The sequence below is a fragment of the Macrotis lagotis genome, chromosome 4 (genome assembly GCF_037893015.1).
Source record: "Macrotis lagotis isolate mMagLag1 chromosome 4, bilby.v1.9.chrom.fasta, whole genome shotgun sequence".
Classification (NCBI taxonomy): domain Eukaryota; kingdom Metazoa; phylum Chordata; class Mammalia; order Peramelemorphia; family Peramelidae; genus Macrotis; species Macrotis lagotis.
In genome coordinates, this window is record NC_133661.1 from 181,429,904 (window position 1) to 181,456,609 (window position 26,706).

The 26,706-nt window shown below is 37.9% G+C and overlaps 1 protein-coding gene and 1 long non-coding RNA gene across 4 annotated transcripts in view; one reads left to right on the forward strand and one right to left on the reverse strand.

The window, feature by feature from the left end:
* Window positions 1-327: 327 nt before the first annotated feature.
* On the reverse strand, window positions 328-24,954 carry LOC141521864 (dehydrogenase/reductase SDR family member 4-like). 2 transcript variants are annotated; one of them, XM_074234825.1, is made up of 9 exons: window positions 24,837-24,954; window positions 23,311-23,455; window positions 21,566-21,743; window positions 15,321-15,422; window positions 13,091-13,161; window positions 12,890-12,941; window positions 3,841-3,975; window positions 3,264-3,319; window positions 328-938 (listed from the first exon to the last, which is right to left on the reverse strand). In XM_074234825.1, exons 1-9 carry the CDS (start codon window positions 24,943-24,945, stop codon window positions 824-826), a joined length of 963 nt encoding a protein of 320 aa, XP_074090926.1. In that variant the 5' UTR covers window positions 24,946-24,954; the 3' UTR covers window positions 328-823. The 2 variants fall into 2 exon arrangements, with proteins under 2 accessions (XP_074090926.1, XP_074090925.1); XM_074234824.1 differs by lacking the exon at window positions 24,837-24,954 and having other exon boundaries at window positions 23,311-23,592.
* LOC141521866 (uncharacterized) overlaps window positions 21,571-26,706 on the forward strand; it is a 184,203-nt gene continuing 179,067 nt past the window's right edge. For both annotated transcript variants that reach the window (XR_012478075.1, XR_012478074.1), the window contains exon 1: window positions 21,571-23,137. This is a non-coding gene — a long non-coding RNA (uncharacterized LOC141521866). The remainder of the gene's footprint in view (window positions 23,138-26,706) is intronic.

Genomic DNA, 26,706 nt, shown 5'->3' on the forward strand with positions numbered 1-26,706 from the left:
TTTCTGCAGGGCGCACACTGTGCCCGCCTTCCTTCTCTGTGGCTGAGCGGACATCTCCCCACCTCGAGTGCCAGGCAGTTCAGAGGGGCGCCCCAGGGCATCCGCGTGGCTGCTGGGGCTTCCCTGCCTCTCAGGTTGGCACCTCCGCCTCTTTAGCATCACACCTGCCCGAAGGGAGCCCGGAGCAAGGAGGGGCAACACGAAGCCGTGGGGAGGCTCCCTTGAGTCCTATAAGCCTCAGACTCTGCCTAGCCCGGGAGGGAAAAAAGCTGCCCTTCTTCTCCTTTATTCCCCCAAAGACGAATCCACCCGCTAAAGAACCAACAGGATTATTTGCATATTATTTGCAAGTTCATTTTATTTTTTAATAGCACAGAAATCAGAGATTTGCCCCGTCCCCCCCAGTATCTCCCTGGGCTTGTCCCTTCTACCTCCAGTATTTCTGAGTCTCTTTGCTCTTCCCTCTCCTGGTCCTAGCCTTAATCCTCAGCCCCTCTTTCTTCCCGCGGGCTTTAGTTTGGTAAAAAGTAATGGACCGATTTGGTCGACAAAAATGAGTAGTTCAGTTCTAACTTCGAATCTCAAGTAGAGTTTTATACAGGACAGATTTCCTTATGATGTACAGCTTTTATTCCCATACATCACAGAGGATTCCCTAGTTGCTTATTTACAAAGGCATTTTTTTTTTAAAATCCAGGGAAATCAGTGGAATGGGCAAGATTGGAGGCGGTGAGGCTCTGAACTTGGAGGTCGAGGTTTAATCTTGAGCCTTCTCTTCATTCCAGATAGCTGCTAGAATCTCAAGGTGTTCTTCCTAGGCTGATCAAAGACGCGAAACTGCCCCTCCAGCCACTACTATTGTTTCTCCTGTGATGTAGCTAGCATCTGATGAACACAGGAAAGACACGATGCCTGCACATTCATGAGGCTCACCTAATCTGGGAAACAACCATCATCATCACCATCATCATCATCATCATCATCGTCATCATCATCATCATCATCATAACTACAGTTCACTTATTAACACCTTATATAATCTGACTCCATCTTCCTAATAGTCCTCAGAGGGAATAAGAGAAAGGGGGTGATTTGGGTGCCTAGACCCAATTATTTCTGGTCAACTGCCCGAAGCTAATGTTTGTTTACTTTGCACAGCACCCTTCACTCAAATTCATTTCACATTCTTGTCACAGCACTCACCCCCCCCCCCCCCCACTCCATGGTCTTCTTCCAAGACAAAGGACAAACAGATACAGCAAATATACTCCTAGGTACCCATCTACTCTGTCTGTCCCCTCTCACTTACCTGTATTTGAAAGGGTTTTGTAAATAAATGGATTTAAGAAACCTATTACTGCTCCTGCTATTGAAGGCAATGTGGCATATAGACTTATAATTTAGAAGACTAGATACAAAACCAACTTTTGATGCTTAACAAATCATAATCTCTGTATACTTTTAGCAGACAGACCAGTGACTATCTTCTTTGGTGGAGAGAAGGCCCCATACCAGGAATTCTCCCATATTGATGATATCACAGAACTTCCATGTGTTTGTTTTTTTTTTAGGTTTTTTTGCAAGGCAAATGGGGTTAAGTGGCTTGCCCAAGGCCACACAGCTAGGTAATTATCAAGTGTCTGAGACCGGATTTGAACCCAGGTACTCCTGACTCCAGGGCCGGTGCTTTATCCACTGTGCTACCTAGCGGCCCCCTTCCATGTGTTTTTAATAATAAGTCTATTAAAGTAGATTCCTCATTCTGGTGACCCTAAGTACTTTAAAATGAATACAAACTCCAGGAGGTCTTACCAAGTTAGAACAGGGATTTGAGTACAGACTAAGTGACAGACAGTACATCTGTCCTCTGAGAACCAGCATAGCTAAATTCAGATTTATTAACAGATTGGCCTAAAAGTGATGAATATTTTGGTCAAAGCAACGCTCAAAGACCACTTACTAAGTCACAGAAGAATTGCAATAGGCATCACTGGAGGGTAAACCCACACTAATGAAATCATAAGCTGTTTTAGAATTATGAGAGTAATATAATAAAAATAATTTAGATTTTGTTCAGATCTGCCTTGTGAATTCACTGAGTTACGGAACTCCTAAGTAAGGGAATTCCCTCTACCAAAGACTAGCAAACACTCTGTAACTTGCAGAATTGTTTAGTGAATTGAGAGGTTGAATTTCTTGCTCAGAGGCAAGGCCAGTCAATATGACATAGAGGGAGCAATTGAACCAATATTTTCTTGACTCTGAGGCTGACATTTTATTTTTACATAACCCATTTACATTACACATAACCTTGTTGCTATAAAATAATGATGGCAAATTATAAATATGTCCTGCTTTTAGAAAACTCAGTATAAAAACTCCAAAGTTTTATTGTCATTTAGTCATTTTTCAGTCTTTCCTGACTTCATGACCCCATTTGGGGTTTTCTCAGCAAGGAGCTGGAATGGTTTGCTATTTGATTCCCTAACTCATTTTACAGATGAGGAAACCAAACTAAATAAGGTTAAGCGACTTTTTCAGCTAGTAAATGTCTGAAGGCAGATTTGAACTCACTGAGGATAAGTCTTCCTGACTCCAGGCCCAGTACTCTATATACTGTGCCACCTATCTGCCTCTATAAATAAGACAGTGGTAATTATTTGTAATACAATAGCTCCTTCTCTTCACTAAAGATCACAGTGAGAGCTTTCTTTAAATAGCCACATTCCCTAGTACTCTCAAAATGTGTTTTGATTTGGCTCAATTTAGTTTAGAGGCAGTTTTTTTTTTCAGAAATTCACTTATTGTTAGACACACCAAAAAACCACCATCATTATTATATGTGTATCTACTTCCCTTTTATGTTTCAATATTCATTTAACAAACATTAAATTCTTATTATGTATCAAGTTTTGTAGAAAGCAAGGGAAAGAGCCTAAAATATACAAAACATGATTCCTGCCTTTAAGGAGTTTACAATCTAGTGGGAGGGAGAAAATAAGATATATGCAAAGCTAAATATAATAAAAATTAGAATAGTTCATGGTATAAAGGAGCATGAATTATTCCTTCCTGCAATGTTGGCAATGTCTAAAATCCTTTAAATGTCAGTGGATGCTAATGCCAGTGATTTGTGTCCTGTTCTGGAGGATTAGTCCTCCACTTTGTTGATACTCTGTGATACAGCCGGGTCATCCAGGTGACTAGCTCCTCGTTGTACCTGTCCTTTCTCACCCATTTACTCACCAAATGAAGACTCTTACCTGGTTATCTTCAAATTTTCTTTAGCCTGGGTCTCATTAGTTTTGTTTTCCCAGAACTGTTGGGAAAAGGGAGGGAGACATTTGGTATGACATTACTTTTTTCCAAGAGAAGGAAACTGAGGGGACCTTGAGGGAAAGAGATTGGCTTTGTTTTTTACCAATTTATTTAGGTTTAGAAGCCAGGTATAACATCATCTCATCCTTTTTCTCTTCTTTCCTACTTATTCCCCCAGGCTTCTTCTGCTGTCCTGTTTTATATTCCTCTCTTTTAATTACTTTCTAGCCAGTCACTCCACTGGAGACAAGAAGGGTTACATGTGTAATCACGGGGGGGGGGGGGGGGGACACACAAAAGAGATGAGGAAGGAGGCTTTGATCTCTGTTTTCTTGTTTCAGGAAGATAAGGTATTAGATAAGAAATTGGGGTTCTTAAGAAACAGATTAACAGATTAACTCTCCTCCCCTGAACCTCCACAAGAAGATAGCCATCTCTCTTGGAAAGAAGGAGGAACCTTGTTGAGACTCCTAGTGGATAGACCCTGAAGCTCCCTTCCTTCTCTATCTTACCCATCCTTACCACAGAACTGAAGTTGGTCTTGATGAGACCTGGCGCCAGGCAGTTCACCCTAATTCCCATTGGTTCCAACTCAGAAGCAAAATTCTTGGTGAGTCCTAGCAGGGCTGTTTTACTGACATTATAGGGGCCCAGGGCCTAAAAGGATGGAAAGGAAAAATGTGGTGATTCTTTTTCTTTTTTAGTTTCTACTCATTTCTGAGTTTTCTAAGTGAGGGGGTAGATGGAATCCTTATGCCTTCTTTTAACACAATATAAAATCCTTGAAACTTGTGGAATAAGAACATGCCTGAAATACAAGTTCTCAAAAGGTCTTATCTTATTTAAAAGGACCAGGATAGATAAAAGGGGTAGTGGTGGTGGTGAAATAGTATTGAATATTCAGAAGATATGAGAATCACATTCTGGGAAGCAGGTGGGGTAGGTCAGAAATTTCCAGGCTTTACAGACTTCCTCCACAAACGGTCATAAATTGCCATGAAATGAACATAGAGCAGCAGAAATAAAGGGATCTTTAAACAGTTGTCCTCCTAAGATAAATTGAGAGGACTGCAAAAAAGACAGGGCCTCCAGGGGCCGAGGTTTGACCTGAGGGAGGTGTAGACACCTCCAGGCTGATACCACTGAATCAATAAGCAGCAGGTCCTGAGGCAGCCCTGTAGGGAAGGTAGGCAGACTAGGACTCAAGAAATTTTACCTCCCACTCATGGCCATAAGAAATTTCACCTTACAAGAAGTTAAGAAGGTGAATAGAATTTTAGAAAAGTTAGACATAATAAATCTCTAGAAAAACTTGAATGGAAATAGAAAGAAATATGCCCTTTTCTAAGTGGTATATAGCACCTACACAAAAATTGAACATGTAGGGCATAAAACCTCACATTCAAATGCTCAAAGGAAGATATATTGAAAGTATCCTTTTCGGATCATGAGCAATAAAAATTACATGTCATAAAGGATCATGTAAAGATAGATTAAAATTACTTGAAACTAAAGAAAAAATTAATAATTTCATCATAGAGAATGGCAATAATGAGACAACATACCAGGATTTATGGGATACTGCCAAAGCAATACTTAGGTAAAATTTTATATCTCTTAATGCTTATGTGAATAAAATAGAGAAAAAGCAGATCAATAAATTGGGCACATAAATAAAAAAGCTAGAAAAAGAATAAATTAAAAATCCCCACTTAAACAACAAATTAGAAATTCTGAAAATCAAAGGAAAGATTAATAAAATTGAAAGAAAGAAAACTATTGAACTAATAAATAGCTAGTTTGATGAAAAAACAAAAAAATAGATAAATCTCTGGTTAATTTGATTTAAAAAAAAGAAAGAAGAAAACAAAATTACCAGTATAAAAAATGAGAAGGACGAATTTACCACTGATGAAAAGGAGATTAAAGCAATAATTAGGAGCTATTTTACCCAATTGTATGCCAATAAATCTGACAACTTAAGTGAAATGGATTCAAAAATTTAAATTGCCCAGATTAATAGAAGAGGACATAAAAACTTAAAGAGGATCTAAAAACTTAAATAAACCCATTTTAGGAAAAGAAATTGAGCAAACTATCAATGAATTCCCCAAGAAAAAAATCTTGAGACCAGATGGATTTTCAAGTGACCTCTACCAAACATTTAAAGAAGAATCAATTACAATACTATATATTGGATTCCAGTACTATATATTTTGGAAAAAAAAGGTGAAGAAGGAGTCCTACCAAAATCCTTTTACAACCCAAATATGGTTCTGTTCCCTAAATCAAGAAGAGTCAAAACAGAGAAAGAAAGTTATATACCAATTTTTCTAATGAATATTGATATAACTTTAAAATAAAATATTAGCAGAGATTACAGCAATATATTACCAGGATAATACACTGGTCATAGGTGGAATTTATATCAGGAATATAGGGCTGGGTCAATATTAGTAAAATATTAGTGTAAGTGACCATATCAATAACCCACGCCCCTAAAAAAATCATATGATTGACTCAATAGATGCAAAAAAGCTTTTGACAAAATAAAAAAAAAGATTAGAAATGGAGGAATAAATGAAACTTTCCTTAAAATGATAACTAGTATCTAGCTAAACCTAGTAAACTAGTAAATTAGTATCTAACTAAAACCATCAGCAAGTTCTGCACTAAAAAATTGTAGATCTTGGAATAATTTATTTCAAAGAACAAAAGAGCTGGGATTTCTTTCAAGAGTAACTTACGCAGCAAAGTTGAGAATAATCCTAAATGAAAAAAAAAGGACATTTGACAAACAGAAAGACTTGCAGTCATTTGTAGCAAAAAGACCAGTACTCAAAGGAAAATTTGATATAAAAAAGACCCAGAAGTAATATAAAGAAAACATTAAAGACTAATTATAAGGCATTCATTAAGGTCAAACTGTTTTACTTAGTATATATGTAAATGTTATCAGTATTCTTAAAACTGTCTTCATTATTAAGGTAGTTTGGAAGAAGATTGGGCTTGAGTTGTATGTGATAGGGGATTCTATAAAACAAAATTAGATAGGAAGAGGAAAAAGGAAGTAATTATATTTTAAAAATAAGTTGTGAAAGGAAGAACTAATTCGAAGGGAGCAGGTGGGGGTGAAGGGCTGGTAATATTGAAACCTTACTCTCATCTGGGTTGAAAAGGAAACAATATGTACATGTAGAAGGGTTTAGAAGTCTTCTAAAAAATTTAGAGAGTGAGAAAACTGGGAATAGGATTGGGGAGGTACTTTAAAAGGAATCTGTGAAATGGGATTTGGGAGGGTGGGGAGAGGAGATGGGGATATTTTCGAAGGGATGTGGGTATTGAGATTATGAGGTGGGGGAGAAGATGGGGGAACTCTTGGAGGGGTAGGTGAAGTGGGGGAGGTAGGAGGGTGAGAGAAGATAAGGTAACAAGGATGGGGTAAAAAAGAGATGCTGAGAGAGAAAATAGTAAAAATAAGATGAAGGGAACTTCACAAAGTTAAAATGGGACATTTATAGCAACTCTCTTTGTGATGGCAAGGAACTGGAAATTGTAGAGATCCCCATCAATTGAGGAATGGTTGAACAAGTTGTGATATATGCACGTGATGGAATATTACTGTATTATAAGAAATGCTAAACTCAATGACCTTAGAAGGGCATTAGAAAACTTGCATAAAATGATTAACAGTGAAGTGAGTAAAACCAGGAGAGCAGTACTAGAAATATTATTTTAAGAATGACTTGAGCAACTAAATAATTTTGACTGTTATAAATATGCAAATAAAAAATAAAGTACATATGGAAAAAAATTTAAAAGAAAATATGCTTAATAGACAAGCAAAACAAACTGATCTTGAAGAAAGGATACTTAGAGACAACCTAAGGATTATAGATCTCTTAGAAGAACATGAAAAGACAAAGAACTTGAACACCATAATGCAAGAAATAATTCAAGAGAGCTCCCCAGAACCTCTGAACAAAGAAAATGAAATATTATTTGAAAGAATTTATAGATCATCTCCTGGAAAAACCCAAAGATGGAAACTCCAAGACACATAATAGTTAAATTTGATAATTCAATTCAGAAAGAACAAGGGATCAGGAGAAAGACTTTAAAATACAAAGGAAAGGAAATTTGAATAACAAGACTATTCTTCACCCACCAGAAAAATCAAGAGGGAATGGAATATGTTCAAAAGGTCAGGATATTACCCAAGATAATATCTGCAAATCTGAGCTTAAACATAAATGAAAGATGGTCATTCTATAATAAGAGACATTTGAAACATTTTATAAAGAAAACCAAAACTGAAGAGATTATTTGCTTCTTGAAAACTCTAGATAACAGAAATGCAGAAGGAATGAATGAATGAATGCAAAGGTCAGGGCTAGCAACAACAGTCTGACAGCAGAGAGACTAGTAAGATACTTTTTCTTTTTTCTCTCCCCACCTCAATTATTTATTTTTTTTAAATCCCCAGTTACATGCAAAGATAGTTTTCGATAATCATTTTTTGTAAGGTTTTGAGTTTCACATTTTTTGCCTTCCTACTCCTCTGATAAACTGCAGTTATATATGTATAATTATGTTAAATTTATTATATATATATATATATATAATTATGTTAAACATATTTCCATGTTGATCGTGTTGTAAAAGAAGAATCAGAACAAAAAGGGAAAAAACATGAGGGGGGAAAAATCATAAAAGAAATTTAAAAAAATTGAAAATAGTAACTTTGGACTTGCATTCAGACTCCATAATTCCTTTTTTTGGATGTGGATGGTATTTTTCTATAACAAATCCTTTAGAATTTAAGAGACTTTTTCGAAATGTACACATAGGGACAGGGAGGGAATCTGGTAAAGATCACAGTAAAGGAGCAGCTCTAGGGCATTATAGATAGAACCTGGTAACATCCTGCCTACAGGTGAATAAAGGATTTTGTGAGTCTAAATACAATACAACATGAAAGAAGAAGAGGGAAGCATGAAGAGAGAAAGGAATATGTGTTATACCTGGGTCAAAATGAAGGCTAGCAATGAGGGCATTGTAGAGAAAGTCATACAGAGGAGTAAATGAGGAAGACAGTGAAAGGACTAGAAGGGGGAGAAAAGGAGAACTTGCTTTGGTGTTGGGAAGGGGTTCCTCTGACAAATTACTTCAATGAGCAAAGAAAAAGGTTCTGTGAAAGGAGGTAGGATTTGGAATATTTGGTGCTTGAAAAGTCCCCTCATCCTCTCTTAAGTGGGAGACAGTCTGAAGTCTTGGGGGCAACTGGCACCTAATAGAGTGGAAGAGTATGAATTCAGTAGAGATTTTGAGGTAAATGGGAAAAAATTGTAAAAGGAGAGGGTATAGATAAATGATGGGTTGCTTAAATAGGACATGGTGGGGCCCTAACCTGGGGCCCTAACGTGGGACCCAGAATACCTTCTGTCTGGGATCAGTGTCTTCTCTGATACCTGAAAGAACTGGCATTATTTTGGGAGTGAGGCATAACAAAAAAGGGGGAATCTATGGTGCAAGCTTTACAAGGCAATGGCAGAAACTTGCTAGAGGGAAAAGCCTAGAAAATCTACCTTAGAAGTTTTGATTGCATGAAGAAGATCGAGAATAGAGAGACAATAATCATTGGGGTCATGAACCTGAGAATGAATATCTAGAGTAGGCAAAAAAAGAGGATAGATAAGAAAAGAGTGAGAGAAATTCATTCTGAAAAAAACAAAAAAAATCCAATGAATAGGACTAGTTGAAGGGGAAAAGAAAGGAGAATCTGCTCCACTAAGTGACAGGAAAAAATGGGAAGGGATAAGGAGAAGAATGATATAGCCATATAAAGGCCATAGAGGAAAAAAACTAATAAGCAAAACTCTAAAGGGAAAGCAGTAGCAAATGAAAGGAGGGGATCAGAGGTGAAAACCAGTAGGAATAGTGCTACCTTAAAAAAATAAGGTAAAAATAACTGAAGGAACACAGTACTATATTAATAGCAAAAAAAGGAAAAATAATCATAACTTGAGTCCCTCTGCCCCTACCATATTAGAAAGATAGAGTGGCTGTAGCTATGGAGGACATTCTAGGGCCTAGGAATAATGAGGATAAGACTGAACATCAGGACTGGAAGTACCAGGGCAGAAAGAGATCCCAGGGGAACACTAAACCAACTCTGGGAACAGGAACAGGTGCTAAGTGGCAGATCTGTCGACCATTATTAGATGCAGGATGGAGTGGAGCAATTGCAATCAGAAAGAAAGAATTCAAATACCAAAGAACCACAATGGGGATCAGCCACCAATGGCTGGCTTGAAACATGATGTTTCAAAAGGTAAAGGATCTGTATTACTGCCAATAAGAACTTATCCAGCAAAACTGAAAGTAATCATATGGGGAAAAATTCATTTAGCGACATAGAAGAATTTAAAGCATTCCTGATAAAAAGACAATCCTGAGTAGGAAATTTAATACTGAATAGAGGTCTTAGGGGAAGTATAAAAAGTTAAACATGGGAGAGAAATCATAAGGGAATAAGCAAGTTTAAACTGTTCACATTCTTATGGGGAGAGGATATATGTAAACCCCTTTATCATCACTTGAACTTCATTCTCATCTGAATTGGTCTAAGGACAGAAGAGCAGACCTATACACACAACTGAGTAGAGAAATTCATCTTAGTCAAAAGGGGAGTAGGAGGGAAAGAGATTATTAAGAGAAGAGAGTAAGGAGAAGAGAGAGAATAAATTAATAGAGGCAGTGGCCAGAAGCAAGACAGATTCTTGAGGAGAGGACAAGGAAAAAAGAGAAAGCTAAGTGTAAGAAAATAGGATGTAGGCAAATACACAATTAACAAACAAAGCTATAAATTTCTTTTTTTTTATAAATTTCAATGGGATAAATTCACCCCTGAAATGGAAGAGGATAGCAACCAGAATTAGAAACCAGAATCCAACAATATATTGCTTACAAGAAACACACTTGAAACAGAAAGTTAAAATAAGAGGCAGAAGCATAATCTATTATGTTTCAGTTAAAGTAAAACCAAAAGCAGTCATTATCTGTAATAGGAATATACTAGAACTCTTCTCAATCAATATAGGAGTGAAAAATTCTTGTATATTGTCTCCCCACTATTACATCAGAGGTATTAATATAAGTAAAGAGGAGATATAACTATCTTTATGTGCTGAAGATGTGTGTATACTTAGAAAACCCTAGGGAATCTGTAAAGAGATAGATTGACAGAAGTAATAGCTTCAGCAAAGTTATAGGCTACAAAATAAATTCTTAAAATTAATAGCATTTCTATATATTAATAATAAAACATCAAAATTAGTAAGAAACACAAATTAAAAATGTCACATTTCTAAAATATAGAGACTAGGATCACATTATAAGGTTACAAGTCACTCCCCAATTGATAAATGGTTAAAGGATATGAACAGGCAGTTTTCAAATGAAGATATTAAAACCATATATAATCATATGAAAATGCTCTAAATCATTATTGATTAGATAAATGCAAATTAAAACCATCTCACACCTATCAAATTGGCTAAGATGACAAAAAGGGAAAATACTCAATTTTGGAGAGGCTTGTAGGAGGATTCGGGAATTAATGCATTGTTGGTGGAGTTGTGAACTAAGCCAACCATTCTGGAGAATAATGTGGGACTATGCCCAAAGAGTAATAAAACTGATCATGCTCTTTAGCCCAGCAATCACAATACTAAACCTATATCCAGAAAAAAATCATAAAAAACAGGTTCCAAAATATTCATTGCAGTCCTTTTTTTTTTTTTGTAGTGGCAAAGAATTGGAAATTGAGAGGATTCTCATCAACTGGGGAAGAACTGATCAAGCTGTGGTATATGAATGTTATAGAGTATTATTGTTCTATAAGAGAAGCATGGAAAGAGTTACAGGAATTGATGTTGAAGGGAGCAAAACCAAAAGAACATTGTACACATTAGGGTTCAGAGAGCTAGGACAACTCTGGGAAACTTGTTATGGATAATGCCATCTACATCCAGACAAAGAAAAACAAAACAAGATAAAAAAAACTACAGAATCTGAATGAAAACTATGTTCATTAAAAAAAAATTCTTGTATGCCCTTCTTTCCTATCCCATAATTTTCTTTATTTTTCTCTTAGTACTAATTCCTCATCAGAAAATGACTAATATGTAAACATTTTAAACACAAAGGAACATATATAATGTTTACCAAACTGTTTGCCACTGAGGGGACAGGGGTGGAAAGGGAGGAAGGATGAAAATTGTGTAACTTTTAAATATGCATGTGGTTGAATGTTGAAAAACTTTTATAACATATCATTGAAGAAATAAAATAAAATATGAATAGAAAGTAAAAAATAATACAAATCAACCCTGAAGTTTTACTTCATCTCCTGCAAATTGACAAAAATAAAACAATGACAACTCTCAATGGAACCATAGGCACACTAACACATCATTGGTGGAACTGTGAAATGGAACAACTGTTTTGGAAAGTAATTTGGAATTATGCAATTAAAGTGACTAAAATGTCTATACTCTTTGAACCAGAAATTCCATTACTGGCTTATATACAAAGGAATCCATTAAAGAAAGAAAACCTCATATACTCCAAAATATTTATAGGAATATTTCTTGTAATGACTAAGCATTAGAAACAAAATAGATTCCCATCAATTTGGGAACAGCTATATAAAATATGACACATGATTGTAATGGACTATCATTGTGTGGTATATAATAAATGATGTGTGTGATGATCACAGGGGAGCACGCAAATTCATAGGAAATGATGCAGAGTGACCCAAGTGGATCCAAGAAAACAATATATCTAACAAATGGAAAGAACAATTACATATAAAAAGGGAATATAATAAAAAAGATCAAACAGGACTTGAATGAATGAAGAGATATTGGAAGAAACCCCCAATTTATCTTATGTGAAAATGAAAAGTTTATAAGTGTTGCACATTGCACAGATTTTCAGACTTTTTCAATGAACTGATCAGCTATACTGATTTTTTTTTCCTTCTCAAAATAAAACCTCCACTATTTTTTAATGGGTTATCTTTCTTGGAGAGAGTTGCAAAGGAACCCTATTGATAACCATGATGATATAATAAACAAAATTCATCAATAAAAATCATCAACAAAAAAAGAAAGACCATGGAGAACCAGAGAACTATTATGACTCAAAAGGGACAAATATTGTCTCAATTTTTTGAAAAGAGAAGAGTCTGCACAATAGAGGATAGTGGAATTGACTTTGATAACTGGAAATTTCTAGAACTTGTTTTTAGGGGACCACATGGGTCACAAAGAATATGGTTTCACCAAAGAACAAGACAAGTTAGACCAATCTACTTTTTTTTTCTAGGCATCCCCTCCCAGATCTTCTTTCTCTTCAGTTAGGGTTTGGGTTGGTTAGATTATTTCTCCTGGAACAAAGAATGTGAATATCTGATTCTACAAAGGAACAAGAGTTTCTTGGGGCTAGGGAAAGTTGTATATTGAGAGAGGGAAGTCAGATACAGAAAAGAGGAGTGACTTACTTGGAAAGGCGTGTAGGCAGCAATCGAAGACACAATCACCACTGAGCCACCTCTGGAATAGACAATGAAACTGTTATTGCATTCTCACATTAGAAACCCTCAACCCTTATTTTCCTTTCCTCTCAAATGCATAAAGAATATCCTTTACTCACTCCCACTCTAACTCCCCACCACCAGCCCAGTCCCCTTTGACTCCTGTACCCCCTTTTCTCCATCTCCGGCACCACCACATTCATTAGCAGGGCTGTGGACTTCACATTAACATCTAGAATCTGAAACCAAGAGGAGGAAAAATCAATTATTGGGAAAACAGTGTGAAGAAAAACAGAGGGTTAGGTTATTGGATTAGGATCAAGGCCAACTGAGCAAACATATAGTCCTGTTCTCCCTGTCTCTAGAGACAAGGTTAAGGTTGAACCCACCTGATGGTCTTGTTTTGTTCAGAACAGGTCTGAATCTCCAACAGACCTGGCATCCCTGGGGATCTTCTGACAGGGGATGCTATGTATTTAATAGAATGCAAGCATTTTGAAGGAAGGGATTCTTTGCTTTCTTTTTCTCTCTTTGTCTATGTGTAATGCCTATCATGGTACCTTGGAGACTTAACAGATGCCTGTTCATGGATTAATAGACTTGAAGCTAGAGAGGACTCCATTTAGTCCAGACCCTACATTTTATAGATGGAGAAGAGAATATAAGTGACTTGCCCACTGTAACCTGGATAGCAAGTGAAAGAACCGAGACTGGAACTCAGGTCCTCCAATGCCACACTCAACATGCTTTCTACTGAACCATGTCACAAAACTGAATAAACTGAGTTGAATCCCTCTGGGACTTCTTCATACAGGAGAACTGATGTTCTTAGGGATGACCCAGTCCAACTTTGTACATGTGTCTGAGCTTATTTTTGTACTGATAGGGTCTTTGGAAATGGGAAGTGAGGGTACTTTTGTGTTTTTCTGGTCACATTTTCTAGAAAGTGGAATTATGAGGGGGAAGCATAGTGAGGGGGATTGGAGTAATGGGTCCTGGAAACTGCTTCTATTCTACTAATTTAAACAAATAAAATATGCAATAGGCAGGATGATGTTTAAATGTTGAATCTGGAATCTGAGGACCTGTGATCAAATTCCAGCTTTCCTACTTACTACTGGAGTGACCTTGAGCAAGTCACTGAAACCTCTCCAGACTTCAATCTCTCCATTTGTAAAAATGAAGGAGCTGGATTAGATGACCTCAAAGTTCCTATCCAGCATTATGTCTATGATTGTATGAAAATCTGGCACAACTTGTTGGTTACCAAATTGATTTCAAAACTGTCTTGACCAGGTGTTACATATCAAATTAATCTCCTTATCTCAAAGAAGATTATAACCAAGTTCAGGATCTGAGTCATCAAAAAAAACAAAATTTCTTACTTATGGTTTATTTCAACTACAGTGTAAGGAAATCACTGAAAGTCAGAGGAAGAAGCAAAACTGCAGGGAGTTTATGAACAATTTAGTATTCCTAATTCTGGTGGGAATGTTAATTCTACTAAACAAGCAGAAATATTTTAATTAAAATCCTTGTAATTGAAGAAAAGCAGGCATATGGAATTTATCACAGAAATATTATTGAAATTATATGCATTAGTAAAATATGTAAATATTGCTGTACAATGGGTTGGGCATATTGGTGTTTTCCTTGAATGTATGAACCTTCCTGAGTGCAAAAAGAAGCAGTTTCTTTTTTTCCTTCCTTCCTTCATTTATCTATTTGTTTTTTAACAAATGGTATAATCAAAATGATACAATTTGGATCATCTTACCAGAAACAATAGTTATTTTATATTATCAAAAATTATATTCATTTCTGGTAACTGAAGGGTAGAACTGTGAGTCTCAGTAGAATGATATATAATACGTTGTCATTATATTATCTTTCAAATGAGGGATTTGGGGTATTTCATAGTATGTTGGGCTTGAATCTTGGAACCTCTGGCTTCAAATCTACCCTCTGGCACTTACTACCTGGGTGAGTTCCTTAGCCTATCTCTCAGGTACCTCTTTAGGACTTAAAAGCTAAGTCAACCCTGCATTCCTATATAGGGAATCTTCTATTCTGCTGAAATGGAAAACTCCTTTACTTTGTAACCTCTTTCACATGTCTCTGATGGGAATGGATCAACTGGGTTGGCTATAGAAGGATGTTGAGTACAAGTTGGGGAAGGTAGGCATAGAAAGTCAGGAACAGACAAATGAAAAGAGAAAATTTGAAGAGTAATATGAATATAGCACAAGGGCATATAGGGATAGTGGGGTCTTCCAGGGCAATGTTTGGTCTCCAGAGCTTTAGATGAGCCACTTGTTCTGAAGAGAACCAAATTTGTCCTCAGAAAAATAGTTCAATTTTCAAAGCTCACCTCTTTGGTACTTTAACCCTTTCTTACCCTGTCCCATATCTCCTCAGTGGCATCCACCAGCTTGCCAAAGAAGGGGTTGACAGCAGCATTGGAGACCAGAATGTCAATACCTCCATAGCTGTCTAAAGCCTGGGAAAAGGAATATGATCAGAGTCAATGATAAGTATAACATTAGGGATGTTCAACTGGAAATCCCTTCACCAATGGAGATCAGCTACTCATCATCCAATTATTAGCATTTATTTTTTATTTATTTTTTAGGTTTTTGTAAGGCAAATGGGGTTAAGTGGCTTGCCCAAGGCCACACAGCTAGGTAATTAATAAGTGTCTGAGACCAGATTTGAACCCAGGTACTCCTGATTCCAGGGCTGGGCATTTTATCCACTGCGCCACCTAGCTGCCCTGATTATTAGCATTTATGAGATAACCAGGTTACATGACTTTTTCAAGGTCATATCACCAGCATGTATGAAACAGGACTGGAACACCAAGATCAGTCCTCCATTCACTGTACCATAGTGCCTCGCTTTAACACTCTTCCTTTAGTTTTTGTGAAATGACCCAAGAGAATTTTGTTAAATTTTAATATAGATTTCAAAATTATCACATTTTTTAGCTCCTCCTTTGCCTTCTTGAAATTTTCTGGGTTTTATTTATGATCAGGATTTGATACATATGCAGACCCCATCAACTTACTCAAGTGATTATTCCAATAAATGTTGACAATTATAAAAAGCCACATACAAATTAATCATTCAAATGAAACAAATTCAAATGAAATAAATCCATTTAATCACTCTCCCTCCCTCCCCTGCCTACTGAAAAGAATTTTTTAAAGTGATTGCAGGGAAACCTATCTAGGGATGTGTATGTAGGGAAATAGTCTTGCAATCTACAGTATTTGCCTATAGTTGTATCTTGGGCCTTTTAATAATATTATATGCAAAGGCCAGCTGTCAAGGCAACCATTCTAGTAGAGAATATTAGGTAGTTTTTCTAAACCAGTTTCACTGTATTAACATCAAAGAGCACTGGGCAAAGTCACATAAAGGTTGTAGGAAGGGGAAAACACACACACACACACACACACACACACACACACACACACACACACGGCACACTGATTTTCCTGGCTAGCTTTTATGGTATAGATTAAATCTTATTATAACTTGTTTCTTGGAGTCATAATGGGTAGGGAAAGTACCTTGGACAAACAATGGAACATGTATAGACATTTTGGAACTGGTTCTGGTTGGTTAACTAGGCAGTAAAGATGAGGTTCTTTTTTTTTTAAATTCATTTAGTGATTCCTTTGCTCATGTCAACTGGTGAAAAAACTGAAGAGATGGGTATTGGTCCTTGACTGCTGTTTTTCTCATTCTAGGTGAAGGAAGTTAGAATCTTTTTGAGTCTGTGAATTTCTAAATGTCTAGAGGGTGAACTAGTATCCCAGCATCCTAGGGTTCAGAGGATGTTTGGGTGTGCAGTGCAGCATTGATTACCCAAGGAGGGCCTTTGGGACCTCAATCCAGTGGTACCTGGAGAACTTGAAGGGTCCAAGGGTATATGGAAACTGAAAAAGAGCCTATTCTCCCTAGAGACCAAAGCAATACAGAATGGGGCCCTGGACTGGTAGCAGGAAGAGCTAAGTTCAAAACATACCTTAGATATTCATTAGTCCTTCTGGCAAGACACAACCTCTATGTGTCTTAGTTTCCTCATTTGTAAAAATGAGACACTGTACTCATTGGTCTTTAAGGTCCTTGCCAGTTCTAAATTTAAGATTCCTATTAGATTTAGCTCAGCTCAAAATTATGTAACACTCAAAAATAAAGTAATTAAAAACTTTTGCTAAAGATTTATATGTTATAGAAAAAGTCTATATTAATGGCAAAGCATGCTGATTTATTCTTAGTCAACCATTCAGATGGGAAATTTAATTTTTTTGGTGAGTTTACCACTAGTCACCTGTTGATGGTTACCTCAGCCATAGTAGCCAGAAAATAAAAATCAGTGGAGGATTAGTCTTGGGAACACAAGGCTATAAAGTGACAGCAAATGTTACAATGGGCACAAACTTCTCTTCAACTTTTTTTTTGAACAATTACAGTTCTTGTAGGCTATACCTCCAAATTAATACTTAATTATATAATGAGCTGTAGTCTTTGCAATATTTTATAATAGTCTCATCTATCCAACTAGGGTAATATCTTCTTCTATCTAGCTCACTAATGCCTGGGGTGGGAGGTGAGAAGGGAAGGAAATAAGCATCTAAATTGTACCCACTGTGGGCTAAGCATATACAAATATTATTTCATTTGATCCTCAAATAACCCTGCAAGGTAGCTGCTGTTATTATCTCCATTTTAGAATTCAGGAAACTGAGGCAAACAGAAGTTAAGTGAATTCCCCAGGGTCACACAGCTATTGACTATCTGAGGCCCAATATGAACTCATAGCTTCCTGATTCCAGGCCCCATGCTCTAATCTTTGTGATGCTTTGCTGCTGCCAACAGCCTGGGGTAGTGCCAGGCATAGAAAAGGTAGAGGGGCAATGAGGGGTAGCAGACAGCATGCTGAACTTTAGTTTTAGATTTTTTTTGCAAGGCAATGGAGTTAAATGGCTTGCCCAAGACCACACAGCTAGGTAATTATATTAAGTATCTGAGGCTGGATTTGAACTCAGGTACTCCTGGCTCCAGGGCTGGTGCTCTAGCCACTGTGCCACCTAGCTGTCCCCGATGCTGAACTTTAAAGAATAAAGAAGATCTTGGGTCAAACCCCTCTTTTGATAATCATGGTTTAGCTCCATGACTTAACTGAGCTGAGAGCTTTTAAAATGGGCATAATAATATCCATTACAATATATGCCTCAGGGCTGTTGTGAAACTTAAGTGATGCAATGTATATATTTTGCAAGCTTGTCATAGAAATAAAAATTACTAGTAGTTATATTATTAGACATATAAATATTATATTAAATATTATCATATAATATGTGACACATAATATATTATTATACTTATATATAATATTTCTTCTTATTATTTGCAGTTAGGTAGCACAATAGATAGAGTATTGGGCCTGAAGTTAGGAAGATCTGAGTTTGAATGTAGCCTTAGATGCTTCCTCACTTTTTCCTCTGATTTCCTTCAAAATTCAAACAAATGCCAACTTCAGCAGGAAGCTTTTGAGTCCTATCCTCATCCTAACAGTTCTGAAGAGCATGCCCTCCTGCCCACAATGTATACCTCTTTATGGGCCTGTTGTCTCCTACATTAGAGTATAGGCTCCTTTAGGGCAGGAATTGTTTTTCTTTTTTTTCTTCCTATCCCCAGATTATAGTAAAGAACTTAATAAATGTTTATTGATTGTTTGATTGATTTAGAATAAGGTTACAGATAAGATTAAGATTATCAGGGGCAATTGGTAGCTCATAGATAAAGCACTGGGGGCAGGAAGACCTGAGTTCAAATTTAACCCCTGAAACTTGACAGTTGCTATGTGACACTAGGCAAGTCACTTAACCCTGATTACCTTGTTCTATCCCCACCCCCCAAAATCCAAAAGATTAGGAGGCAGAACTTGATAAGATATTTTTATAGACAAACATCATTGGAGTGAAGGGAGTAGGTCCTAGGCAATTTCTCTAAATTGTGATAGTAAATAGTATGCAAACTATGGTCTGTTATTCATATATATACACACACAGACTTCTAGTGGCTTCTCAGTGTCCTTAGAATCAAATGACAATACTTTTGGCATGTGTCTGCAGAACTGTTCTTTGACCAGCTAAAGTGGTTATTCATTTTATACCCTGGTTCCTCACCAACCAAAGGTGATTTTTTGGGAGCTCTACATATCTGGCTCTTTATCTCACACCTTTACCAAAATGATCTCATAGCCATGGCTCCTTCTTTCTCTCTAACAAATTGTATTTCTCTCCTTCTTTTAAGAAATACTCCAAGTTTCTCCTTCAAGAATCCTCTCATTAGCTGCATTTACTTTTTAATCTGTTAGGTTCTCCATTCTATTCTAGGAAGGAAATATTACTTGGGAAGTGAAGTGAAAGCAGGCATTCCTACCATGTCCTCCATGTTCTGTCCCATAAGTGGATTTTTTTGTGTTGTTTGGCAAACCCCTTTCAACAAAAATAAAATAGGTTGTGAACCCCTAGGGCATGGGTTCTTTGAGCTCTTCTGGGCTGTGTCATCCAACAAAAACTTGACGAATCAATTAATTAAGGATTAAATTGATCTATAAAGTTGCAACATTGGTGCATATGCTCACCAGTGCCTTCATTTTCCAGTTAGGTAATGTGGGTTGGACACACCTGCCCTATTTAAAATATTCTGTAATTATTTACCGTTTAAGGCTCTGTTAAAGAATTTTAGCACAAATCCCTCAGATCAGTCATGAACTCCTAGAGCTTTACTACTATTACTACTTGTCTAAGTACAAATACCAAGTCTCACCCTGGCTTAGACACTTCACTGTAGAAGTCCAAAGTAGACCAATATTAAAGGGGATACTTGGGATCTATTCCTTTACTAATATATTAGGCAGAATATAAAGGCAGAATGTAAGCCAGTAAGGTGTGATGGGCATTCTCTCCTTTGGAAAATAAATCTGTTTTTGGGGGTGGGGGGAATAGGAACTACCCTCTGAAGAGCTCCATGAGCTGGGATTCAAATTTATATGTTAGAAAGTCTTTCTTTTTTAGAAAATTTATTTATTTTATTTTGAATTTTGTGAAATAAAACATTTTCCATAATATAGCAGAATAAAAAAGATGATTGCATATGAAACTGCAAATCTACTATATATAACTTGTTATTCCTTTAAATATATAATAAAACAGAAAATGGTTTATGAGTGCATTTGTGTTTCCATATTTATAGTGAAAATAAGCTTATACACCTTATCTGCTCTATTAGAGGGAAAATTCTTTGGGAATTAGGATAATGTCTGTTGATTAAGATAGAGCTTAACTTTTTTGACATCATGGATCCTTTTGTTAATCTGGGGAACTTATGGCTTTTTCTCAAAAATAATGTGTTTAAATGCATAAAATAAAATAAAATACATAGACTCACAAAGGAAACCAATTATATTGAAAGTTATCAAAATATATAAAAGATGCAATATTAAAGGTTTGCCTGAAAAGATATTAGAGGTATAATATTAAATAATTAAAAAAAAATCTACCCAGAGAATTTACATATCTCCTTACCACCCTCCTACCCATAGGAGTCAGGTTACTGATCCAAAGCAGATTTGAAGTCTGGATCCTCTGGGCAAGGGCAAATTATCTTGAAAGTATTCCCTGTATTTACTACCTTATTTATAGTACACTGGGCAGCTAGATAGCACTGTGGATAGAGTGCTAGGCCTGGAGGCAGGAAGACTTGAGTTCAAATGTGACATCAGACACTTAGTAGCTGTGTGACCCTGACCAAGTCACTTAGCCTCTATTTTCTTTAATCAACCAGAGAAGGAAATGGTAAATCACTCCAGTATCTTTGCCAAGAAAACTACATGGATGGTGTCCTCCATGGGGACATGACTAAATCTAATATAAAAGACTAGGAGGAGTCCCTGTGTTCCAGTCCCTAACTCTTCCACTAACTAGAAACCCTTGGATAAATCATTTAACTTCTCTGGGTCCCAGTTTCTGCATTTGTAAAATAAAGGAGTTGGACTAAATCAGACAAGTCAAATAGGGTGTAACCTGAACCGGAGTAAAAACCAGTAACTGGAAGGGGTAGCTAGGTGGCACTGTAGACAGAGCACTGACCCTGGAGTTAGGAGGACCAGAGTTCAAATTTGGCCTCAGATATTTAATAATTACTTAGCTATGTGACCTTAGGCAAGTCACTTAACTCCGTCGCCTTGCAAAAATAAAAAAAGTAATTGGAAAATATTTAACAAAATAAAATTGCTATAAAAAATAGATAAGATTACTTTTTAGAACTAAATCCTATGGTTTAGTAGCCTCCATTTTATTTGAGTTTGACACTATTAGATTGGATGATCTCTTAGCCCCCAATAAGTTCTAATTATTTAAGAACCTATAGGAAAGGAATTGGAACTATGGGGTCTCTCCATGCTTTTTGATTGATTGAATGAAAACAACATGCAAATAAATCCTCTTTGACATGTGAGATAGGCCCTTGGGTTAATCATTAGCTCTCACGCCTTACATAATAAATAGCACAGTAATGCCAAGGGTCCTCTCCTGTTCTCACTGGGCTTGTGTCCCTGCTGCTCACCGTGGCTACCAGTCTCTTTCGATCCTCTGCCTTTGCCACATGGCACACTGTGCCCGTCACACTCAGCCCCTCCTTCTGGAGTGCTGCCACAGCTCGATCCACATTCTGTTGCTTTCGGCTGCTCACAATCACATGGGCACCGTCGCGGGCCAGACGTTGAGCGATGGCAAAACCAATCCTGGGGGTGGAGATAAGGAGATGCTGCTTAGCCCCAACCCATGCCAGCCAAGTCCCTTGGCTTCGTTACAACCTGAGCTGAGATAAGAACTGGAATTATATTTCACTGAATCCTGCACAGAGAGTGGACTCCTGAGCCTATAGAAGACTGTAAGGAATGAGAGGAGAGAGAGCCAAGGGCACAGCCTAATGATGAGATTTTGGGTATGATTTGATAAGAGGACACCTAGACCCCCTATTCCCCAAATATCTTTTGAACCAGTCTTAAATGTAATTCCCTTGCTGGAATTAAGCCCTGCCCTTCAGGAATCCCCTTCCTTCTACACTGGGAGTGCTTTAAACAGGGGTCCATGGACTGCCTATGGCATCCACAAATAAATTTCAGGTGATCTGTGAACCTTCTGGGAAAAAAAAGGTAAAAATGGGAAAAAATACATCTTCATTTCTACTAACTAGAACTAAAAACTGGCATTTCTTTTATTTGAAAAACTATTTTGGGGAGCGGCTAGGTGGCATAGTGGATAAAGCATCGGCCTTGGAGTCAGGAGTACCTGGGTTCAAATCTGGTCTCAGACACTTAATAATTACCTAGCTTGTGTGGCCTTGGGCAAGCCACTTAACCCTGTTTGCCTTGGAAAAACCTAAAAACAAAAAACAAAAAACTTTTTTGTGAAGAAGTCAAGGGGCTTTCTTTGCCAGACTGCCAAAGGGATCCATGATACACACATACAAAAAAAAATGCTAAGAATCCCTCTTTTATTCAGAATCCAGGCTTAATATGTCATCTCCCTATTTCTGATGCAGATAATGGAGGACTGAACTCAGTAGCTGAAGGTCTACAGCTTCCTGGCTTAAATCTGTGACCCCTTTCATCACTATCTAGATTCCTTTTTAAATATTCTCAAGTCCATTCTCTTCCACATCACTCAGCTACCTATAAGTTTGGGGTGCTGGGAGACTGCACTAGAAAGAGGTAACATGAGAAATGGAGTCTAGAGATAGGATTTGGTTCATAGGGTTTGTATTGGATTGTGTATATGGGAAGAGCTAATTCTCTAGTAGTGGATAAACATTGATGAAGTCAATTTAATAAGTGTATTAAATCTCTACACTGACCTGGCTGCTGAGGATGCCAAAAGGAAAGTGAGACAGTACCTGCTCCCTAAGAGCTTTCCTTCTAGAAACAGAGAATGTGAAAACAAGAGGTCTCTGGCAGGAGAGGAAGGTCCCTGAAGGTGAGTTGTGGTTAATAGGTAAAAGGGCAAGAGAGTTAGGAGGGAAGGCTCAGTTACTAACGTCTTGTAGGCAGGCTGTGAATGGAGCAGGGAGGAAGCAGGACTGGACCTAGACCCAGGAAGATCTGCGTTCCAATTCTCCCCTTAGCTGTGACCATGGGTAAGCCAGCTATTGTTGCTACATTCATCTAATAATGTCCCCCTCCTCCTGCCTGGTGCACTCCAATAAAACTGCACTCCTCTTTAAAGACTGGCATCAGGAAGGCTATGCCTGAGGGAAGCGATAGCTCTTCTGGCCCTTGGCTTCCGGGGTCTAGGTGGGAAGACACTCACCCATCAGTGGAGGCCGTCACCAGGGCCACTTTGTCCTGCAGCTGCCGTTGATCACTTCTGGAAGCTGCAGCAGCCTTGTAACTCATCCTGACAGAATTCAAGTTATGAAAGCAGGAAGTTTGCAGGAGGGCTCTCAGCATACCCCGTCAAGATACTGACAACTTTCTTAGCCAGCAAAAGGATAAAACTACCCACCTCCCAAGCCTGGCTGGGCCGGCCTACGGGTTTGGACCCCTCCCCCACTTCCCAGGCTTCAAAGTTAAAGTGTCAGAGTAGTAGTGGAAGGGGAGGAGGGGAGAGAGGGTTGCCCGGAAGTAGCGTGGGAATGGAGCAGACCCTGGGCTCCCTCTGCTGGCACATGCGAACCAAGTTGCTACCTCCACTTGGCAGGGGAAGCCCTTCTCTGGGCCTTACCCAATCCCTGACGTCTGTAGATTCACTCTGTCTACCTGGGATGGGCACTTCTCCATCCAATTCCAATCGAATTGAATTAATTTTGTTTCAAAATACTTTTATTAAAGGCCTACTTAACAGGTACCAAGTATTGAAGATAGAAAAAAATTATATAATTTTTATCCTCAAGGAGTTTACATGGGCGTGGGGTAGAGTTTGTGATGGGTGTTAAGGAAGAGATCAAGACAAAACTCTTTAGGAAAATTTTGAGGAGAGGGAGGAAGGACACGCTTGTGTAGGCATCTGACCTCAGCCCCGACTGAAGATTAGGAAGGACCTGCTCAAATGCAGATTTATTAAATTACATACTCTCACAACTATCTGAGAGAAGCCCAGGGAGGACCTCACATATTCTCATAGCATGCATGTCAAATTATTTAAAAATTTATTTATTTATTTTCCCAACTATATGTGTTGTTTTTAGCAATCATTTCCTTGCAAGGTTTTGAGTTTTACATTTTTCTTCCTCCCTCTCTTCCCTCCCTCTCCCCCTGACAGAAATAATTTAGTATAGGCTCTACATGTATAACCATGCTAAACATAGATTCATATTAACCATGTTGTGAAGGAAGTATCAAATCCAAATGGAAGAAAAAAATTAGAGAGAAAAAAATGACATAATACATAAGACAACTTTTAAAAATTGAAGATAGTAAGCTTTGGTCTGCATTTAAACTCCACAGTTCCTTTTCTGGATATGGATGGTATTTTATATCACAAGTCTTTTAGAATTGTCTTTGGTATTGCACTATCAAAGTAAACAAGTCCATCATAGTTGATCATCACCCAATGTTGCTGTTAAGGTATAAAATCTTCTGGTTCTCATAAATGTCAAATCCAAAGGTCCCAGAGCATTTGAGAGGCTAATATCTTGGGTGGAGGGGGGGGAAAAGACAAAGCTTTTGTTTTGTTACTTGAAATGGCAAGGCGACAGTTCAAATAACACATGCCTGTATTAACTAAATCTAAAGAGGGGATACGAGCATATTTCCCTAGATGCCCTTCTGAGGTGAAGTCTGGGAGCCCCATTGTGGGTCACAAATTGGGGGTGGGAGAAACTCTGGGCTTGCTATTTTTGAGCAGGAGAGAAAAGCGTTTAGAGTAGCAGTTTGTGGTGAAGCCCAGCTTGCCCTGTTTCCCTGACTTCTTTGCTCCTTTGCTCATTTCTCCACTTATCCTCATAGGCAGCTGGAGGGGAAATGTAGTCCTGTTGCCATGGTAACCAGTGCATAAGAAGGAATGTACTGAATCATAAACCCTTATTTCTCTCTAGCACCTGCCCTCAGAAGCTCTGGCCAGGACCTCGAGTGCCCTCTTAGCTCATCCACCCACAGATGTGCAGTGTGGAAGGACTGGGGGAAATACTCTGGAATGTTTTTCCCCTGGGGGGAAGTGCCCTTGGACAGGTCAACTGCTTTGGAGCTTTTCTTGTCTATAAAATAAAAGAATTGAATGAGATGATCTCTAAAACCAATTGAGTGACAGAGCTTGTCCTGGCTGGAATACTCTTTGCCTATGTATTTACCCAAGAGTACATTCCCCCAACACCCTCACCATTTGATAGAAGGAAAAACAACTCTAGAACCCAGGAATCAGGTTGAATTCCAGCATCTGGGACTTCTAAGGATTCCTTCAATTCATTATTCAGTTAAATTCAATTTACTTAACATTAATTACTTGCTACTAGATACCAGGCACTGTACTAGGCAAACCAAAAATGAAACAATTCCTGCTCTCAAGGAGCTTACATTTGATTGGTGGAGTATACAAGGTAATCAAAGGGCAAAGGGAGCATTTACAATGAGATGATAAGGTAAGAAGGAGCAGAAAAGGCTTCATGTAGAATGGCAGGAACCTCCAGCCTGTGGGCTGCTTTGGTCTGGCTTTGCCAAAGCAACTGCAGGGAAATGGGGGGATGGAAGATTGGAGGGTAAGGGTGGGGAGTGTGAGGTTAAGGGGGATTTGAAATTCAATAAGTCTAGAAGTTTTTTATGGAGGGATTAATTAAATGTTTGACCAAAGATAGCCTGAGAATGATGTTATAATTATCTAAATGTCCCTTGGCAGAAAAATGGTTTCCCATTCCTGATAGAAGGTGGCAGTTGAGCTGAACCAAAAGGAATTTGGGGATCCAAAAAGTAGAGCTGAGGAGAGTTGTCATTTGATTTAGGTTCTTATCCTGAGTCCCTCAGTGAGTGACCCTTGGATATGTAAAATTTCCTCATATGTAAAATTCCCTTCTGTAATATGTTTAGTTTTAAATTCTATGACAGGATTTGTGTCTGTCTTTTCACAAAGTGGGGTAGAGATTCTCTGCCTTTTGGATGTTGTACAAATTCAATTTCTTACAGTACCCTAGTAAAAAGTCACTGGTCAGTAACAAACCATGTTACCAAATTTAACTAACAATAGTCATCTTTTCTAATAAACATTAGCTGAAAAAAGGACTCAGGAGGACCTGTTAGAACCTGAGGGTAGCAAGTTATACATTAAAAATAATTTTAAAAATGTCTATTCTTCCCCACTTCTGCAGCTACAGATGCTTCCCATTTTTGATCTTGGACTCTTTATTTCTAAGAGCTGCGTCAGAAGGGGTGACTTCTTTCATGTCACAGAAAAGCTGACTCCCAGACAATGTCTCCTTAGGAGGAGCTCCTGAATTATTCACAAGGAAGGCCTGGGTGGAGCCTACTTCTCTTCCTTCAGGTCCAGAGCTAATGTATGATTGGGAACATCTCCCAGTCTTGCCTCTTGTACAGATGGGTGAGGAAGGTTATGGCTATATGTGAGAGAGGAAAAGCTAGAGATTACAGAGAAATAAGTGATGTTCCAGGGGGTGTGTAGGGAGGGGCCTTGGCTCAATGGGGAAAAATACTAGCTTTATTTTTTTTTCTTCCAATACTCCCACTTCCTTTAGTTCAACATTATTTTCAGAAATGTACT